The sequence below is a fragment of the Coregonus clupeaformis genome, chromosome 15 (assembly GCF_020615455.1).
Source record: "Coregonus clupeaformis isolate EN_2021a chromosome 15, ASM2061545v1, whole genome shotgun sequence".
Taxonomy (NCBI): domain Eukaryota; kingdom Metazoa; phylum Chordata; class Actinopteri; order Salmoniformes; family Salmonidae; genus Coregonus; species Coregonus clupeaformis.
This window is the reverse complement of record NC_059206.1, coordinates 43,213,115-43,233,246: the sequence shown is the minus strand read 5'-3', so window position 1 is coordinate 43,233,246 and position 20,132 is coordinate 43,213,115. Positions and strand designations below refer to the sequence as shown.

General features: G+C 43.5%; 1 protein-coding gene across 1 annotated transcript; it reads left to right on the top strand.

The window, feature by feature from the left end:
- The first annotated feature begins 1,159 nt into the window (after positions 1–1,159).
- Positions 1,160–19,360, top strand: LOC121582391 (protein phosphatase PTC7 homolog). The gene is made up of 6 exons (XM_041898139.2): positions 1,160–1,769; positions 15,352–15,531; positions 16,459–16,657; positions 18,395–18,518; positions 18,634–18,763; positions 18,923–19,360. Exons 1-6 carry the CDS (start codon positions 1,568–1,570, stop codon positions 18,979–18,981), a joined length of 894 nt encoding a protein of 297 aa, XP_041754073.1. The 5' UTR covers positions 1,160–1,567; the 3' UTR covers positions 18,982–19,360.
- Positions 19,361–20,132: the final 772 nt, after the last annotated feature.

The window sequence follows — 20,132 nt, the reverse complement described above, 5'->3', positions numbered from 1 at the left end:
GAAGGAGATGTGTTGCGCTGCATGAGGAAAATGGTGGTCACACCAGATACGGACTGGTTTTCTGATCCATTCCCCTACCTTTGTTTTTTAAGGTATCTGTGACCAACAGATGCATATCTGTATTCCCAGTCATGTGAAATCCATAGATTCGGGCCTAATGAATTTATTTGAATTGACTGATTTCCTTATATGAACTGTAACTCAGTAAAATATTTTAAATTGTTGCATGTTGTGTTTATATTTTTGTTCAGTATAAGATAACTCAAGAAATCTGTCATTCAGTTTGACGTTTTTGCAGAAGAGATCTTAGTCGTGCATCTAACTAAGATGTTTGGTCCAGGGTTTTTCAATGAAAAAATTGCCATGAAAAATAGTATTCTCTCCTTGAACTATAACAAAGACTTAATTGAAGAATCCCTACTGTTGACCAATCACCGACGAAAGGGCATAAACTTCGGCTCCGAACTTCGCTTGCCTCCAGAAAAATTTTCCTGTGCCGGAACAGCGGAAAAAACCCTCACCGAAGTCCAAAACGTCGTCGTAATATATGCACGAACTGTTTCTGCTGGGAAGCATGTGGACGACTTTAAGCGTCGGGGGCACAACGCTGTTTTCTCGCCCTGAAGCGAGGCGCTGGATTTCCCTCTGTAATCCGTTTGTAATCCTTGCCACATAGCCTACGTCTTGTATCTGAGCCGTTGAATTGCGAGACCACTTTATCCCAGTACTGTCGTTTTTCCTCGTTGATTGCTCGAGGTCGTAACTGCTCTGTTTGTAGGCTATACGTCAATTTTCCCAGTCACCTTGCCATGATTAAGTGCGGTGGTTTACACTTTCTGTTTTGCGCGAATGCTGCCATCTATCCATGTCAAACATGAAGTCGCTTGAAATTTGTATTTTGTCTAATTAGGCAAGGAGTTCAAGTATGACTTTTGTTATGTTTTGCAATCCAAACTACTGTGTGAAATAAATTGCCTAGAATGAATCGTGCAAAACAGTGAAATAGCAGTAGACCTAGATTTATGCACTGTTAAAAGAGCATTTTCTCATATCTGTAGGCTGCGCATTAAACACTTATGTAGCCTATATCAGAGGGAAAAAACAGGTGCGCTTGGTCTGAACTCCCGGTGCTCCTGGCAAGTAAATAAAGCGCACCTCTCTTACGATGGATTTGGCGTGGAGCGTAGGGAGAGCCTGTATTTGCGTGCGCATTAGCTGTGACGTTGGGCAAGCGAATCACAAGACTGGAGGACCCGTATTGAGCTGTGTTTGTGTGTGACTGTGGAAACCATGTCGGCAAGGATGGTGTACACCGGAGGACCTGTGTCAATGAAATCCACCAAAACCTAAAGAACCAGTGCAAATTGTGCAATTTCACCCTATAAAGAATTGGACAAACTCCGGGGATCCTTTTTTACGATTGTGTTATCGCTATACTGACTCGTGCGTTGTATTCAGTGGCAAAATTATCTTAAACGAATGGTGGAATAATAGTCCCCGAAAGCAGACGCTGAAAGGAGTGGAGAGAAGGGCTCGGCAAGAAGAGACGGGCGCTCGCTTTTGGGGAATGTTATCCGTACTCTCCTATGGCAGACTGGTTGCGAGGGCTGTCCTTGGCGGACTCTCTCAAACTGATGGTCGGGACTACAGCCTGGTCACAGCTAGCTGCGGGTTTGGGAAAGACTTTCGTAAGGGGATCTTGAAGAAAGGGATGTGTTACGGGGATGACGCTTGTTTCATTGCCCGGCATAGGTCCGCGGATGTCTTGGGTAAGTCTTACTTTAATATTCCGTTTCTGTTTGGTAAAGACACCGTTGAAGTAGCCTAACAGTCGTGGATTTTAAGAAAACAAGACACCCTGAAATATGCAAGTGTTTTGTTGGGATAATAGCGTTTTTCAGATTTGACCTTCATGGAGCCTAGCACGTGTCACCCACGGTCATGTCACGAAAACAAAGGGGGTATTCCCTATCCTTTACCTGATTTAACCTCTTATTGTCTTAAGTTGGCACTGTGTTTTACAATACTTGCCTTCTACGGTACAGCTGTGGTTTGTAGGCCTATAAGCGCGACCGAGAAACATTGCGGCGCCTGGAGTTGCCAAACATGTATACTTTGTTGAAGAGTAATTATAATGACCTTTCACCTAGAAAGAAGTCTAGAAAAGCCCCCCTACCAGCGCTACTAGTGGCGATAGTGTGAACATGTAGGCTATACAACGTAATCCAATGTATACACTATCTATTTCATCATATATCTTAATATTCATTAGCTATCATTTGTTGTAGATTTTACAAATATTTCACAAACGCTTAGGGGAAACTGGCCTGTGCTTTTTAAAGGTCAGAACGGTTGAGCATGGAGGCAGCCATGTTGCCAGGACAATTTCACGTTTCGTGCTCCATTCACAACCAAGTGGGAAGGTGGTAATTACCAATTGGATGCATTCATGTGCTTTGAAGTCGCTGAGAAACGCCGATTGGCTAATGGCCAACAAACTGTGTCAAACATAAACTAAAAGTACAGCTATCATGCTCCCACTGGGCACAGAGGTGAATTCAACATCTATTCCACGTTGGTTCAATGTACTTTGATTTATTTAAATGACCTGTGTGCCCAGTGGGCTTGGAAACAAATGTTTTGTTGCATTTAACCTATTAAGGATTGAACCCTTTTTTTTCTCAATTTTCGCCTAAAATGACATACCCAAATCTAACTGCCTGTAGCTCAGGACCTGAAGCAAGGATATGCATATTCTTGATACCATTTGAAAGGAAACACTTTGACGTTTGTGGGAATGTGAAATTAATGTAGGAGAATATAACACATTAGATCTGGTAAAAGATAATACAAACAAAAAATTATGCGCTTTCTATAAAAAAATGTGTTCCATCATGCAAGAGAAAGGCCACAATATAATATTGCAGTTTAGGCGCAATTTAGATGTTGGCCACTAGATGGAAGCAGTGTGTGCAAAGTTTCAGATTGATCCAATGAAGCATTGCAATACTGGACTATTTTGTATCAAGTCTGCCCAAATGTGCCGAATTGGTCAATTGATACATTTTTAAGTACATAACTATATATATACATACATTTTGTATTACCATATCATTTTTGTAAGTTTACACACTCCCAGGAATGTCACATGATGGATCATTAGCGTATACACTAACTTTCAAAAATCTAGATGGGCGGGGTGGGTGGGGAGCCAGAGACAGCAGGGGTTCAAACTGTAGAACCCAGTTCCTACATTTGAATATAAAAATGGTTTTTATCAAACAAAACTATGCTACATTTTATCTCTGGGACCCTTAGGATGACAAATCAGAGCAAGATTACTGAATGTAAGTACATTATTTACCTTCAGAGGTGAATGTATCAAACCATTTGCTGTGATACATTTTTTGTTGTTGTGCACTCTCCTCAAACAATAGCATGGTATTTTTTTCACTGTAATAGCTACTGTAAATTGGACAGTGCAGTTAGATTAACAAGAATGTAAGCGTTCTGCCCATATAAGACATGTCTATGTCCTGTAAAGTTTGCTGTTACTTACAACAGTCATGCTAGCGCACGTTAGTTCTACCATCCCGTATACGGGACACCGATCCCGTAGAGGTTAACTGCTGAAAATGCTGTTATCAAGGTCATTAGTAGGTGACATCAGAGATCAGCATGTGGGAGGAGTCAGAGCTCAGGGATGATAGAGGAGCTTCCCACTGTTAATTACCAGTTGGAGGGGCGTTCAAGTGGATTTTTTCCCAGGCGTACGTGGTAAATACCACCTTCCCACTTGGTTATGAACGCAGCTTCATGTGGTGTCATTTTACGAATTCATTAATTGGACCAAAAGTGTCTATTTGTTACCCATTGAAATTACTCTGTCAAATCACGAGAATGCAACACATTTGCACAATACTAGGAATGAACAAAGACCAACCAACACTTAATTTGAGAGGATTAGGCCTATGCTTCCGGGTGTTGAGCCTTTTGTTACTGGCAGAAAAACACATTCCGCGTGGTTGAGCTGGTGACACTGGGGTGGGGGGGTCTGTTCAGAATGAATGACACAACTATCTATCAGGTGGAACAAATAACTGGCAGTTTTATGGAATACATTTATATCTCTAACACTCTTGTTGTACTTCATTGAATAGAGTTGGGGTTAGGCTAGTTCATCTTAGCATGGCTTAAAGATGCAGAAATTGCTCTGCCATTTCCTGGTTGCAAAAATTCTAATAGTAAGCCTAATTTCAGTTTGTGACAAAAAGTATAGTTTAGAGAATCATTGTACCATCTAAACTGCTGTGAAATATATTTCCCAAAACCAAAAATATTGTATTTTCAGCTGTTTAAAGCTGGTGTACAAAACTGAAAGTAAAAGAAGCAAAAACGGGAAACATAGAAATTGCGCACACAGAACAGATATACCACGTCTTAGACTTGCTTTCAATGGGAATGACAAATCTATAACTCACATTTATATGTGAATTGTTGGGTCACCCCAAAAGTTACATATTGCCGCTTTAGATTGCCCTGTTTTCTTGATAAGATCTAGGCCTAACCAATGTTCCCTAAAAAAAAATGACACTGCGCAAATTTCAGGTCTGCTGAGCACAAACTTGAACGTTGTGAAAATTCTGTGCAACTTACGGCACGCGTTTACTGTGAACACTGAGCCTGTACCTGCTTTAATTTACTGTGTTAACAGTGGCCAAGGAGGCTACTGTGGGTATTTGATCATAACGTAGGCCTACCAGAGTGGCCTACCAAAAAAACAATGGAGAAAATGCATCGCATAACATTTTAACATGGAAATAGCGGTTCTATCATTCAGCCTACAGTAGCAGCCAATGTGTGGTGTTCAATGTAGGCCTACATTCCATGAGACTTTTGAAAGAAACATGCAAGGCTTGACATTGACCTGTTTATCCACTTGTCCTTCAGGAGGTGACGGAACATTTTGTTGTGTTTTGATGCAAGAAACCACTTCACAAAATACAATTCATTATTATTCCCATACCATTATTACATAGAATTAGACAAATTATGTTACACTCTGCCTATTGGCTACTTAGTTTATTTAAGCCTGTCTCAAAATACAACACTGCCACTTTAAGAAATAAAAAAAAGTTATTTACCTAACTTGCTTTTCAAAGATGGCTAGAAATGTACATGTTTTGTGCTCTTGTAGGAAGCGATCACTCCCACATTGCTGACTACAAATTAGTTATAACACTGTATATATATTTTGTTGTATTTTTGACTTTATGTTTTGTTTTACCCCATATGTAACTCTGTTGTTTTTATCGCACTGCTTTGCTTTATCTTGGCCAGGTCGCAGTTGTAAATGAGAACTTGTTCTCAACTGGCTTACCTGGTTAAATAAAGGTGAAAAAAATTAATAATAATAACTGGGCTAATAGCTCCCTAACAAGCAAAGAATATGAACAAATGTGCACACGTGGCTACACGCAGCTCTCGCTTTGATCTCAAAACAAGCGCATGTAGCTCAGTTGGTAGAGCATGGCGCTTGCAACGCCAGGGTTGTGGGTTCGTTTCCCACGGGGGGCCAGTATGAAAATGTATGCACTCACTAACTGATAGTCGCTCTGGATAAGAGCGTCTGCTAAATGACTAAAATGTAAAAATAATAATTGTGATGCTCATGCTGTAAAACAATCCAGTTCAAAGTGAATGGCACATATCCATAAATGGCAATGGTCTATTTGAATATAGGCCTACTGCAGCTCTGATTGGTTATGGCGCACCAGTCTGTGTAGAGTACGGCCTGAGTCATGCCTGTCAATGCAATAGAATCCTACTCCGATGCGTTCTGCTTACAACAAAATCTCTTGCATAGTTAGTTTTGCATACTAAATCTTGCATAGTTCGTTATGTTTTGGTATGTTGCATTTAAAGTGGCTAATATTGTGTTGATTCGTTCACAATTCCCACAGGAAAGGGAAACGTTGATAGTGTTAACTAACGGGGAAATCTCTAGAAAGTTGAGTGAAGTTCAATCTCTTGCTTTTCTGCGTGGGCTGATATTTCTTCTGCGTGGCAGTCCTGCGCGCAGCTTAGAGGGATCATTGGGCCTAACTCTGCATCATGTAAAGGTAGGGAATGAGATGCCTTTCAAAAACTTGCCCTATTTGACTCATTCTTCACAGGATCAGTCATTGCAACAGGTCATGCCGAACTAAAATTAAATGGTTGGATGTCTAGTGTAGGCTACGGCCTGCCTGCCTCTACCAGCGGGAACCTTGGATCAGAAACATTACTGCAACAGAGCTGTTCAGCATGCTCATTGTGTCTATTTCATGATGACATTGTTGGGAGTTTTTACATAGAGATGGATAGCTCTAGTCTGCTCGTGTTTAGGGAAATACAGGGGTGCTCATATTCAGGTCTACTGATTACTCATGACGGGCCACATCAGGTCAGGGGCTGAGCTGCTTTTCTCTGTGGCTAATTAACTGGTCATGAAGACAGGAGACGGGGTCAAACACCCACAGAGAGGGCCTGCTCTGGGCTTATGTATATAGTGTCCCACTTGGGTGCTATAGGGTCATTCCACCTCAAAAAGCACAAAAGAGGATTTTGACACCCACCAACTTAGATTGTTCTGAAATCGTTTCTGTATTTAGAAACAGCATTCCTGAAACATTATTTTGTGGAAATATAATTTTCTCTGAGAAATGAAAGGGAAACTTCACCACTAGACACTATTTGGGGTGTTTTTCCAGTCTCCCTACATAATTATGAGTGATGAGAAGTGTTTCAGACATAATTATGCACCACAGTGGTATCGTTTTTATTTTTGCGCTGGGAGAGTTCAACCAAAACATCATTGGTTGATTTGAGCCTGCTGTCTGATTTAAAAAAATGAATGGAGTCATGATTTGTAGGCAATTATTGTGGCCTTTGTTTCGCCAATTGCACGATCACTCTAGTACTGAGTAGATATTGTTGTCCTTGTTCAATATAGCCATTGGACTTGACTCAAAGATATTCCGACATGGTGTTCGGAACATATTCAGATCCTTTGACTTTTTCCACATTTTGTTACGTTACAGCCTTATTCTCAAATTGATTCAATCATTTTTTTTCTCATCAATCTACACACAATACCCAATAATGACAAAGCAAAAACAGGATTTTTGAAATTTTTGCAAATATATAAAAAAATTAAAACCCGATGGTCACTCTGACAGAGCTCCAGAGTTCCTCTGTGGAGATGGGAGAACCTTCCAGAAGGACAACCATCTCCGCAGCACTCCACTCTACCATGTGCATTTTACTGAGGAGTGGCTTCCGTTTGGCCATTCTACCATAAAGGCCTGATTTGGTGTAGTGCTGCAGAGATGGTTGTCCTTCTGGAAGGTTCTCCCATCTCCACAGAGGAACTCTGGAGCTCTGTCAGAGTGACCATTGGGTTCTTGGTCACCTCCCTGACCAAGGCCCTTCTCCCCCGATTGCTCAGTTTGGCCGTGCGGCCAGCTCTAGGAAGAGTCTTGGTGGTTCCAAACTTCTTCCATTTAAGAATGATTGAGGCCACTGTGTTCTTGGGGACCTTCAATGCTGCAGACATTTTTTGGTACCTTTCCCCAGACCTGTGCCTCGACACAATCCTGTCTCGGCGCTCTACGGACAAATCCTTCGACCTCATGGCTTGGTTTTTGCTACATGCACTGTCAAACTGTGGGACCTTATATAGACAGGTGTGTGCCTTTCCAAATCATATCTAATCAATTCAATTCACCACAGATGGACTCCAAGTTGTAGAAACATCTCAAGGATGATCAATGGAAACAGGATGCACCTGAGCTCAATTTTGAGTCTCATAGCAAAGGGTCTGAATACTTATGTAAATAAGGTATTTCAGTTTTTTGTTTATTTTTAGCAAAAATGTCTAAACCTGTTTTCACTTTGTCATTATGGGCTATTGTGTGTAGATTGATGAGAAATGTTGTATTTAATCCATTTTAGAATAAACCTGTAACGTAACAAAATTTTGAAAAAGTCAAGGTCTGAATACTTTCCGACACGCACTGTATGGAAAGTTGAGAAATAAATATAGAAAGCTGACGGGATCCTCTTTTTAATAGAGGCCATCAAAACTGTTTTCTCATGCAATTGCATAGCCTATAAAAATGTTGCGCCACAGGAACACTTACTTTATTCCATGCATCAACTAGCTATGAGGAGTTGGCTGTCGCTGTGCAATAGATGATCCTATTCCGCTCAAACTCCGAATGCCAGGGCTCTCATTAAGTTTTTGATTTGATTTGCATTGATGTCAGAGTGATTAGAGGGACAATAGAGCGCTGAGTACTGGCCATTAGCGACTGGCCGTTAGCAAGTTTGGTAGTCTACTAATGACCATCAGAGGCATTAGAGCACAGTTTTGGAGAAGCCTAGTTACCGTGACTCAATGGTCACATGGAATTTGACTGCGTTCATGACTCCTGACTGCCGGTGTGGCGGTAATACGGTCATCGTAACAGCCCTAGTCACTGCAGACCCCATGGATTGTGTGTGTGTGTGTGTGTGAGAGACTATCAAAGGTTCGACGCACATATGGATAGAGGGGTGCTGGAGATGTTTATCAGAACCTACAAGTTCAACTGGCATCGGTAGCCTAGACCAGCTGGACCAGGAAGGCAAATGACAAAAGAATAAGTTGTTTTGCTGTCGATAGTTAGCTAGCAATATAAGCTCTCTTTTTACACAAGGCAGTGTTGTACAGTATACGTTTGTGATTGATTCGGCCATAATGGGGCTTGCTAGGACCACTACTAGCCAAGTTGAGCTAGTTAGCTTTGTTTACTATACCCAAAATGTACTGTAGCCTAACGTTATAGATAGCTAGCTAATGTTAGCTAGCTAGCCTCAGTGCATTTCACTAGGAGCAAAACTGAAGAAATGTTTTGATGATTGATCATAATGACGAAGAGTAAAGGAATGACTTTGGATTTATGACTCATGTTAGTCTTTGCGTAACTATACCTGTGTGTTGTAGCTAGCTAGCTAACGTGTGTCTGGAGGTGTGTAATATTCAGCATCGTGCTGCGACAGTAGGAATACAGACAGTACACAACGATTGCCCATGATCTAATAGCGTTTTGTCATTCTCTTACAGACAATACCGCTTTGTGGCCTACAGATTATTTTTTAGTTTCTTCTACGTGGGGAAAGCTAGGCAGAGGACACCGAATCCCCTTTCCTGCTTGTTTTGTTGGGGCCATTTGAGCAAATTATCCCTCACACAATGGACAGAATGTTGGATACAAAGAAGTTGACTCGAGAAGATGTGAAAGGTCCCATAGGAATCTTCCCTTGTATCAAAGTATCCTCTTCACTCCGAACACATCACTGCACCCCCCAAACACACCATATGCAAGTATTCCCTTTGTAGAACTGTAGTATTTATTATAAGCGTTAGTAGTATATTTTTCTTCTACTGTATATATGTCCTACATTGCCATAACTGTTCCTGCATACTGCTGTTTAAACTCACCTCGGTCTCAGCGCATATTGGCTGTCCTGTAGCTCAGTCGGTAGAGCATGGCGCTTGCAACACCAGGGTTGTGGGTTCATTTCCCACGAGGGGCCAGTATTAAAAATGTATGCACTCATTAACTGTAAGTCGCTTTGGATAAGAGCGTCTGCTAAATGACTAAAATGTAAAAAATATATAAACTTTGTCTTGAATACAAGCCATGTCTACTTATTTGCTACATTGACTGACTAATCTGCTGTTTTATTGGAACATATTTACTTGCCAACAAATGAAATTGAAATGATATACCAACTCCCTGCATCTTTTGTTTTAGCAGTACGATTGTAGCTAGTTACTTCCAAATACATTTAATTAATATTACAATGAATTGATCCAGAAGTTGAAGTCAACACTTTGTTGGTTTCTGATTCAGCTGGAATCATTTAGTCACTTGTCAGTACACTTGTAAAAAATATTATGTAAAACATTTTATTAAACTCTATTATATACATATGTGAAAGAGCGAACAATATCTATAATTCAATGCAGTTGTGATCATACTAGACATTCTATATTGTACTACAACATCAGTCTAACTGGATGTTGTGTTGGTTGAATGTTCCAGGCAGGGTCCTGAATGTTCTTCAGCTGGTGAACTTTGTATTGTGTTGGGCAATGGCAGCTGGTCTGTTAGAACTTCATGAGCTCCATGACCTTGGACTCATAGACTATACACTTTGGCTCTTGCAGTTTTTTTTTACCTCTTCCGCGTCAGATGATGTTGAGCTTGTTCCCGGCTGAAAGCCTTCATCCAATGGGTCTACATGATCTGTACTACTAAAGCTGGTGTCAAGGTCATTATCATCAGCAGCAGGATTAGTCTGTATGACAATATTTTACTACTGTCCCCATCAATATACACTCAAAGAAGGTACAGTACTATATCCACCCATCCCCCTCGTGTCAATAGATCATGCATACTAACCTTCACACACACAATACACCCCCAAACAGACACCAGTCGGTCACCCACACCATTTCCTCCTTACTAATAACTCTGCTTTTCTCCAATTTAGACTTCAAACTTTGCATAAACAATCAACTAAGCCTCCCAAATACAGATACAACTACAGTAGACGTTGTGGCCTACTTATAAACACACCAACTAGGCCACAAGACACAGATCATGTTTATGCCTAGCTCCAGTATATTTATTTGCTAATCATAGAGTCAAGGTGACTTACACTTGTTCCTGGTGCTGAGCTTGATGTTGATTGGATCGGACTCTGTCACGTTATTCTCTGCAGTAGTTAGTTAGCTACAGCCTACCGTATCTAATTGTTAGCTAACGTAACCTAACGTAGCTAACGTTAGCTTGCAAAGTTACAAATCACATTGCCAGATAGCAGCTGGCTATTTACATTGATTTGCTTTGGAATGTCTAGCCAGTGTATTATGAAAGCTAGCTAGATTTTGGTTTAGATAAACAAATGTAGTTCGCTATCTAGTTATGTTAGCTAGCTAGCTACGTTACCTCTACTCGACTTCTTAGTAAGGTAACTGATGAAATGTTACCAGCAGCCTGTGCTTGCTTGTAGTTTCCACATCCAGGTACTGAGCATCACACCATTACTAAACTTTACAGTTGTTGTCGACACAAAAATAAATAGCTCTTAGCAAGCTGATGTTCTATGAACAAGTGGCTGGTCCAGTGAGTAACATTAGCTATCTGTTGACACCCATTCTCAACTGGATCCACCTCGACCGGGGCGGTACTACGTCCTGAAATAGTTGTGAATTCTGAATATTGTGGTTTGCTTACAACCAGGAATTATAGATGGCCCGTTTCTACCGGTGAGATGCAGAAATGTGTGTGTTTGTGTGTAGTAAGGAAATCCTCAATTTTTATGACACATTATATGTAAATAACATATTAACTGACATATAAAGTGAAAGAGCAGCGGTGACATTTGCCTTTAAGCTAGCTAATTGTTTGCACCCAAATTGGCCATTTTAATTTATAGGATTTAGATAACATTCAATAAATGTAGTACCCAACATCCGATTTGGACCAAATTTACCAACGAGTAACACATGAGGAATCAAAAATGGTCAAAAGCCACCCACGGACCCCCCCTCCCAAACCCCCATGCCAATCCCATCCCAACAACCAGTGTACAGAATCAGTTCTCTGTATTATGAAGCTGTGGCAGGGTGTATTGCTTCTCATTTACATTACATTTTACATTTACATTTTAGTCATTTAGCAGACGCTCTTATCCAGAGCGACTTACAGGAGCAATTAGGGTTAAGTGCCTTGCTCAAGGGCACATTTACGTCATTTAGCAGACGCTCTTATCCAGAGCGACTCACAAATTGGTGCATTCACCCTATAGCCAGTGGGATAACCACTTTACAATTTTTTTTTGGGGGGGTAGAAGGATTACTTTATCCTATCCCAGGTATTCCTTAAAGAGGTGGGGTTTCAAATGTCTCCGGAAGGTGGTGAGTGACTCCGCTGTCCTGGCGTCGTGAGGGAGCTTGTTCCACCATTGGGGTGCCAGAGCAGCGAACAGTTTTGACTGGGCTGAGCGGGAACTATGCTTCCGCAGAGGAAGGGGAGCCAGCAGGCCAGAGGTGGATGAACGCAATGCCCTCGTTTGGGTGTAGGGACTGATCAGAGCCCGAAGGTACAGAGGTGCCGTTCCCCTCACTGCTCCATAGGCAAGCACCGTGGTCTTGTAACGGATGAGAGCTGGCCCTCCATACTCCATACTACACTGCTCAAAAAAATAAAGGGAACACTAAAATAACACATCCTAGATCTGAATGAATGAAATAATCTTATTAAATACTTTTTTCTTTACATAGTTGAATGTGCTGACAACAAAATCACACAAAAATGATCAATGGAAATCAAATGTATCAACCCATGGAGGTCTGGATTTGGAGTCACCCTCAAAATTAAAGTGGAAAACCACACTACAGGCTGATCCAACTTTGATGTAATGTCCTTAAAACAAGTCAAAATGAGGCTCAGTAATGTGTGTGGCCTCCACGTGCCTGTATGACCTCCCTACAACGCCTGGGCATGCTCCTGATGAGGTGGTGGATGGTCTCCTGAGGGATCCAGACCTGGACTAAAGCATCCGCCAACTCCTGGACAGTCTGTGGTGCAACGTGGCGTTGGTGGATGGAGCGAGACATGATGTCCCAGATGTGCTCAATTGGATTCAGGTCTGGGGAACGGACGGGCCAGTCCATAGCATCAATGCCTTCCTCTTGCAGGAACTGCTGACACACTCCAGCCACATGAGGTCTTGCATTAGGAGGAACCCAGGGCCAACCGCACCAGCATATGGTCTCACAAGGGGTCTGAGGATCTCATCTCGGTACCTAATGGCAGTCAGGCTACCTCTGGTGAGCACATGGAGGGCTGTGCGGCCCCCCAAAGAAATGCCACCCCACACCATGACTGACCCACTGCCAAACCGGTCATGCTGGAGGATGTTGCAGGCAGCAGAACGTTCTCCACGGCGTCTCCAGACTCTTTCACATGTGCTCAGTGTGAACCTGCTTTCATCTGTGAAGAGCACAGGGCGCCAGTGGCGAATTTGCCAATCTTGGTGTTCTCTGGCAAATGCCAAACGTCCTGCACGGTGTTGGGCTGTAAGCACAACCCCCACCTGTGGACATCGGGCCCTCATACCACCCTCATGGAGTCTGTTTCTGACCGTTTGAGCAGACACATGCACATTTGTGGCCTGCTGGAGGTCATTTTGCAGGGCTCTGGCAGTGCTCCTCCTGCTCCTCCTTGCACAAAGGCGGAGGTAGCAGTCCTGCTGCTGGGTTGTTGCCCTCCTACGGCCTCCTCCACGTCTCCTGATGTACTGGCCTGCCTCCTGGTAGCGCCTCCATGCTCTGGACACTACGCTGACAGACACAGCAAACCTTCTTGCCACAGCTCGCATTGATGTGCCATCCTGGATGAGCTGCACTACCTGAGCCACTTGTGTGGGTTGTAGACTCCGTCTCATGCTACCACTAGAGTGAAAGCACCGGCAGCATTCAAAAGTGACCAAAACATCAGCCAGGAAGCATAGGAACTGAGAAGTGGTCTGTGGTCACCACCTGCAAAACCAGTCCTTTATTGGGGGCGTCTTGCTAATTGCCTATCATTTCCACCTGTTGTCTATTCCATTTGCACAACAGCATGTGAAATGTATTGTCAATCAGTGTTGCTTCCTAAGTGGACAGTTTGATTTCACAGAAGTGTGATTGACTTGGAGTTACATTGTGTTGTTTAAGTGTTCCCTTTATTTTTTTGAGCAGTGTATAATATATTCCCTGTGAATCTGGTAATGTTCAGAGAAATTATAAAATACTGAACCAAAATATAAACGCAACAATTTCATTGATTTTACATTTTAGTAATTTAGCAGACGCTCTTATCCAGAGCGACTTACAGTTAGTGAGTGCATACATTTTTCATACTGGCCCCCCGTGGGAATCGAACCCACAACCCTGGCGTTGCAAACACACCATGCTTTATCAACTGAGCTACACGGGAGTTAGTTCATATGAGGAAATCAGTCATTTGAAATAAATTCAGTAGGCCCTAATCTATTGATTTTACATGACTGGGAATACAGATATGCATCTGTTGGTCACAGATACCCCAAAAAAATGTTTGCCTCACAATGGGCCTCAGGATCTCATCACTGTATTTTTGTGCATTCAAATTGACATCAATAAAATGCAATTGTGTTCGTTGTCCGTAGTTTATGCCTGCCCATACCATAACCCCACCGCCACTATGGGGCACTCTGTTCACAACCTTGACATCAGCAAATCACTCGTTCACACGACGCCGTACACGTGGTCTGCGTTTTGAGGCCGGTTGGACGTACTGCCAAATTCTCTAAAACGACTTTGGAGGCGGCTTATGGTAGAGAAATTAACATAAAATTCTCTGGCAACAGCTCTGGTGGACATTCCTGCAGTCAGCATGCCAATTGCATGCTCCTTCAAAACTTGAGACATCTGTGGCATTGTGTTGTGTGACAAAACTGCATATTTTAGTGACCTTTTATTGTACCCAGTACAAGGTGCACCTGTGTAATGATCATGCTGTTTAATCAGATTCTTGACATGCCACACCTGTGAGGTAGATTAATTATCTTGGCAAAGGAGAAATGCTCACTAACAGGGATGTAAACACATTTGTGCACAAAATATGAGAGGAAAAAAAAGCTTTTTGTCTGTGGAAAATATCTGGGATTTTTTATTTCAGCTCATGAAACATGGGACCAACACTTTTTTTAAATGTTGCGTTTATATTTTTGTTCAGTAAATGAAAGTGTGTGTTTTTGTGTTTTAGGCACCAACAAACAGCGTTGCTTAGCTAGCAGAGGGGGCTCTCCTTGTATGGGCCCCGACTGTGGAGTCTTGCATTTATGTGTGTCTGTTTGTATGGAGTAGTTGGATGGATGTCTTTTTTTCCTGGAAACCTGTGCTCTGGCACTAGGCTCTCTGTGAAGGAGAGAGGGAGGTAGAGGGGGAAGCTTATAGAGGTCTGCAGTGTGTTCATGGCTTCTCTCTTCTTCTCTGCCCTCTCTCCCTCCTTTTACCGAAGGTCTTTCACCCTGCAGCACTGCAAAGAAAGAGTGAAACTTTGTGAAATATTATTCTCACCCTCTCTCTCCTCTGACTGAGTCAGCTCCACAAAGACTGAAGGTTTTGTTTTTATATTGTTATTGAGCAGCAGACCGAGCCCATCTGACGGAGAACAGTACCTCAGAGCGCCAACTACTTATACACTTGTATTTTTCTCTGTGTCTCAGGTGTGGCGGATGGTGTAGGTGGATGGAGGGACTACGGGGTGGACCCGTCCCAGTTCTCTGCCACCCTGATGAGGACGTGTGAGCGACTGGTGAAGGAGGGCCGCTTCACACCCAGCAGCCCTGTGGGCATCCTCACCTCTGGCTACTATGAGCTCCTACAGAACAAAGTACCCCTGCTTGGTGAGTACACATACTACATTCTCTCTCTCTCTGTCACTCACTCACTCACTCGCACACACACAGTATAATGCATGTGGGGGGACAGGACAGGCCGGGTGAGTAATACACACACCACACACACACACACTCAAGCTAACACATGCATTGTGCTCTGGTAAATAACATATCTGCAGCATGAGTCAGAGACTGTGTGTGCTGTTGCCTGGGTATCCCTGCCCACTGAGCTGCACTCAGTCACTCCATCCAAAAATATCATTATACAAAGCTTTCCTCCCTATTAATTATGTAGCTGAAATGGTGCCGTCCTTCAGTCTGCCACCACCCAGTTCCAAGGTCCAATTCCACAGAGGTCATTGGGACAAACACCTGACCAAGTCTTTAGCCCCCGCTCCCCCCTCCTCAGTTACCATTTCACCCCATTCCAGAGCGCCTAAAAGGTCAGTGGAAGGAGCAGTAACTGACACTGCTTACGGGTCCACACGTTCTTTTTTTTACGGCACTGGCGTGTAAAAACGTGACAGACTGAGGCCACATTTCAACTGAGACCCAACACCACAGGCAAGGCTGCCTGCACTGAGAGACACTACTATCCACCAAGTCACACGATGTTTGTCTATCAAAAGTGACCCACTTCTTATTTTGGATCGTGTGACAGCAATTAAAGCCTAGTTCTGTGCTTGACCGTCCCTTCTGAAGGTCAGTGGTAGAGTAGGAGCTGCAGAGTGGGGACAGGGGAAGGACATGGCATTTGTTTTTAGTTTGTGCCAGATTGACTGGTCCAACATGTGATCTCACACACCCCCTCCCTGCTGTAGTGGTAACACCACAGTTTTTAACACAAGGAGAAATGGATATCAGGTGATAGCTAACCACCATATATTGTTATATTCCCTCTCTCACTCTCTTCTCCCCTCTCCACTTCCCCAGGGAGCAGCACAGCATGTATCGTGGTCCTGGACCGACAGAGCCATCAACTGCACACGTGTAATCTAGGGGACTCTGGTTTCCTGGTGGTGCGAGGGGGAGAGGTGGTGCACCGCTCAGACGAACAGCAGCACTACTTCAACACCCCTTTCCAGCTGTCCATTGCTCCCCCAGGGGCAGAGGGAGTGGTACTCAGTGACAGGTCAGTCCCCTCCACCACCTTCACTTCTCTGACCCTCCACCTGGTCTCAAATTACCATTCATATTGAGAGAACTGGCTTTATGGCCCCGCCATGAACTTTAAAATGACTAACACCAAATCAAAACTGTGTAGAAATGTTTAATGGGCCTACATTTATTCCGTTTCTTGACCGTGTCCAGCTTGCTAACTGTCACCTAAATGAAAGCTAGACAGTCGGGGAGCATCGGAAAGTTGGACTATTTCTTGCTAATTTTGACAGCGAGGAAATATAACACATTTTCAGTGTGGCCCCCCCGGACCTCGTCGAAGACCGATTGCGCCCCATGGGGTAAAATGAGTTTGATACCTCAGCTTTAGACGATACACCTGGAGCAAATGACAGGTTGTCATTGGAAATAAGGTTAAATAAAATAGTATCTAGAATTTTCCTTCTCTTCCTCAGTTCACAGAAGGATTTAAAAGGAACGGTGGCTAGATAAAGAATAAGCTTTGTCCTCGTTGTGGGACTGTATTATTGGCTACATCACAGCCATGTGACACTGTGCCCTCGTTAGCTAGTTTAGGCCAAACAACAGCCCCCCCCACCACTAGCCCTCAAGCCATTTTCAGCCTGGCCTGGAGACCACTTGAGCTGCTAGGTGCTGGCAGGGTATATTTTCCTTCCCTCTTTTCTATTGAGGGGCCATGTGACAGCAACCAACCCCTCACTTCAGCTGTTCTGCCAACAGTGTGTAGTGCCTGGGCCCGTGCCAGACGCGCGCACACAGAGAGGCCAGTAGCACACAGAGAGGCCAGTAGCACACAGAGAGGCCAGTAGCAGACCCCTTTCCGCTGGGCTTGTTCTTTTTCTCTCTCCAAATTTAAATGAGACATTTATTGTTTTATATTGCAGTCCTCACTGCAAGACCTTCAGGCTCTCATATAACGATCGCATTAAACACGCACACTTATACAATGTCGCCATTTATGGTTCCATGCATATGTACCGCTCAGCAAACTCACACACATTCACATGTTCACATTTGCTCTCTGTCTTTCTGGCATGGAGGAGGTTTAATACGGGGAAATACCATGGTAACAGAATTGCAAAAAAAAACTTGATTTCTACTTTGTATCTGCACAATGTGTTTCTGTTCATTTTTTTGTGAAAATTGTTACAAGCAGTCCTTGTGCATAGAGTTCTATGGTTTGTTAAACTTTGAAATCAAGGTTTTTTGTTTAGTATCCATTTTAAAGCCTCAGCATAAATCCATTACCATAGAATTACCCTAAGGTAAAACTATTATTTCGGGAGGAGATATCTATCTGACTGAAGAAGTGCCATCTTGTAGAATTCCTTTTTCACGTCATTGAGTCACTTAGACTTTTCCAGGAAGCCTGTTGACTCAAACTGTCTTCATTGATACCAACTGAGACGGGTTAGAATAAAAGAACAGTCTTGGCGGAATCAAGGGCAGAGGGTTACGGCCGGCTCCCCTACCCTGGCTAGGAGCCAGAGATCATGCTGGGCCTGGTGGGTGGGGTGGGGCTGGAGCAGGGCAGGCTGCACTGTGTGCCAGGAGGAATCGGCTGTCTTATTACCCAGCCATCATATCCCTCTGAGGCACAGTCACCTTTTGACCTGATTCCTCCTGATCATGTTTGTGAGGAGCACTAGTACTGTCTATCTGGTAGCAGCTCTCTGGTGCCCTCTGGCAGGCCCTGATTGACAGTGCTGTCCTGTGTTCTCCTCCCCAGCCCTGAGGCCGCTGATAGCTCCTCCTTCGATGTCCAGCTGGGTGACATCATCCTGACTGCCTCGGATGGCCTCTTCGACAACATGCCCGACTACATGATCCTGCAAGAGCTCAAAAAGCTCAAGGTACCACATCACAGTACCTCCTAACTGCTTGTACACACACTTAAATCTACACATTCACCTTAGTAAATACCTGCACACATTTCTTCGTCCTAATGCTAACGCTTGTATTTCTCAGAGCGCCAACTATGACAGCATCCAGCAGACGGCACAGAGCATTGCAAAGCAAGCCCACGAACTGGCCTATGACCCCAACTACATGTCCCCTTTCGCTCAGTTTGCCTGTGACAATGGCCTGAATGTAAGAGGTACGTATTGGGTTCTTAGGAAGACCTTTATGTCCCTAATAACACCTCCAGCTCCACTGTATTTTTATGCCCTCCGTCAGCTTGCAGATTGGGTCATTCAAAGTTGACTTTGAACTCTGGAAATCCAATTAACACGTTCTCTTTTGTCTTGTCCTGCAGGGGGGAAACCTGATGACATCACGGTGCTGCTGTCCATAGTGGCAGAATACACAGACTAAGTGTGTGTGATGCTTATTGGAACTGTTTACTTCCTTCCCTCCATCCAAGTCTTCCACCTGCCTCCTTCTCAAATGCACTGCGGCACCTCCCCCACATCCCCTCACTGACCTTCCCATCTCTCTGCCACAACATAGAACACAAACTCCTCACCATAGAATTGAGCTCTATCTGTATTCTTCAATTATGTTTTGGTACTATATTAGTGAGAGGCAGGCAGGCAGCTTGGACTTTATCGTGTTAATCGTAATGCAGACGGTGCAGAACAGCACGCTGCTTCCTTCCCATTCTCCCATATCTTATTTGAAAACATCACTTCATTGGGACTGCGACCAAAGGGAGTTTGCTTTACATTTTAGTCATTTTAGCAGACGCTCTTATCCAGAGCGACTTACAGTTTTTTAGTGAGTGCACACATTTTCATACTGGCCGCCCGTGGGAATCGAACCCACAACCCTGGCGTTGCAAACGCCATGCTCTACCAACTGAGCTACACGGGACTACTACTACCAACTGAGCTATCGGGTCCCTCCTGCTTTTGGCTCGGTCGCCCTGAAACAAGCAGTGTTATTATAAGTAAAGTAAGCCATGGTTTGGGGTTGTTAGGGAGATGTGGTTGTGTTGCCTATGCAATTTGAGTGTCTGTGTTGTAAAGGCCTCATGTAGCTCAGTTGGTAGAGCATGGCGCTTGCAACGCCAGGTTTGTGGGTTCGTTTCCCACGGGGGGCCAGTATGAAAAATGTATGCACTCACTAACTGTAAGTCGCTCTGGATAAGAGCGTCTGCTAAATGACTTAAATGTAAATGTAAATGTTGTAGCTGTGTGACTATCTGTTCTAAGTCTTCTATGTGTGTGGCTGAATATTAAGACTGGGTTATTGTGGGTTTTAGAGAGGGTAGTGACTTGTGATAAGGATGTAGATACAGTATGAGTTTGGTGTTAGTGTCTTGGACTAGTATGAAGGGGTAGCTGGCCAGTACCATTTACTAGCTCCTCTAGCAGAGACGTCTCCAGAGTGCCACCTATAGGCTAGTCTGAAATGTCACCACATTGAGGTTAGTGAAAAGATCTGTCAGTGCACACAGCCTCATGGGTTTATAAATGTTGTGTAACAAGGCAGAGAGTGTCTTCACTTTGACACTGATAAGGATG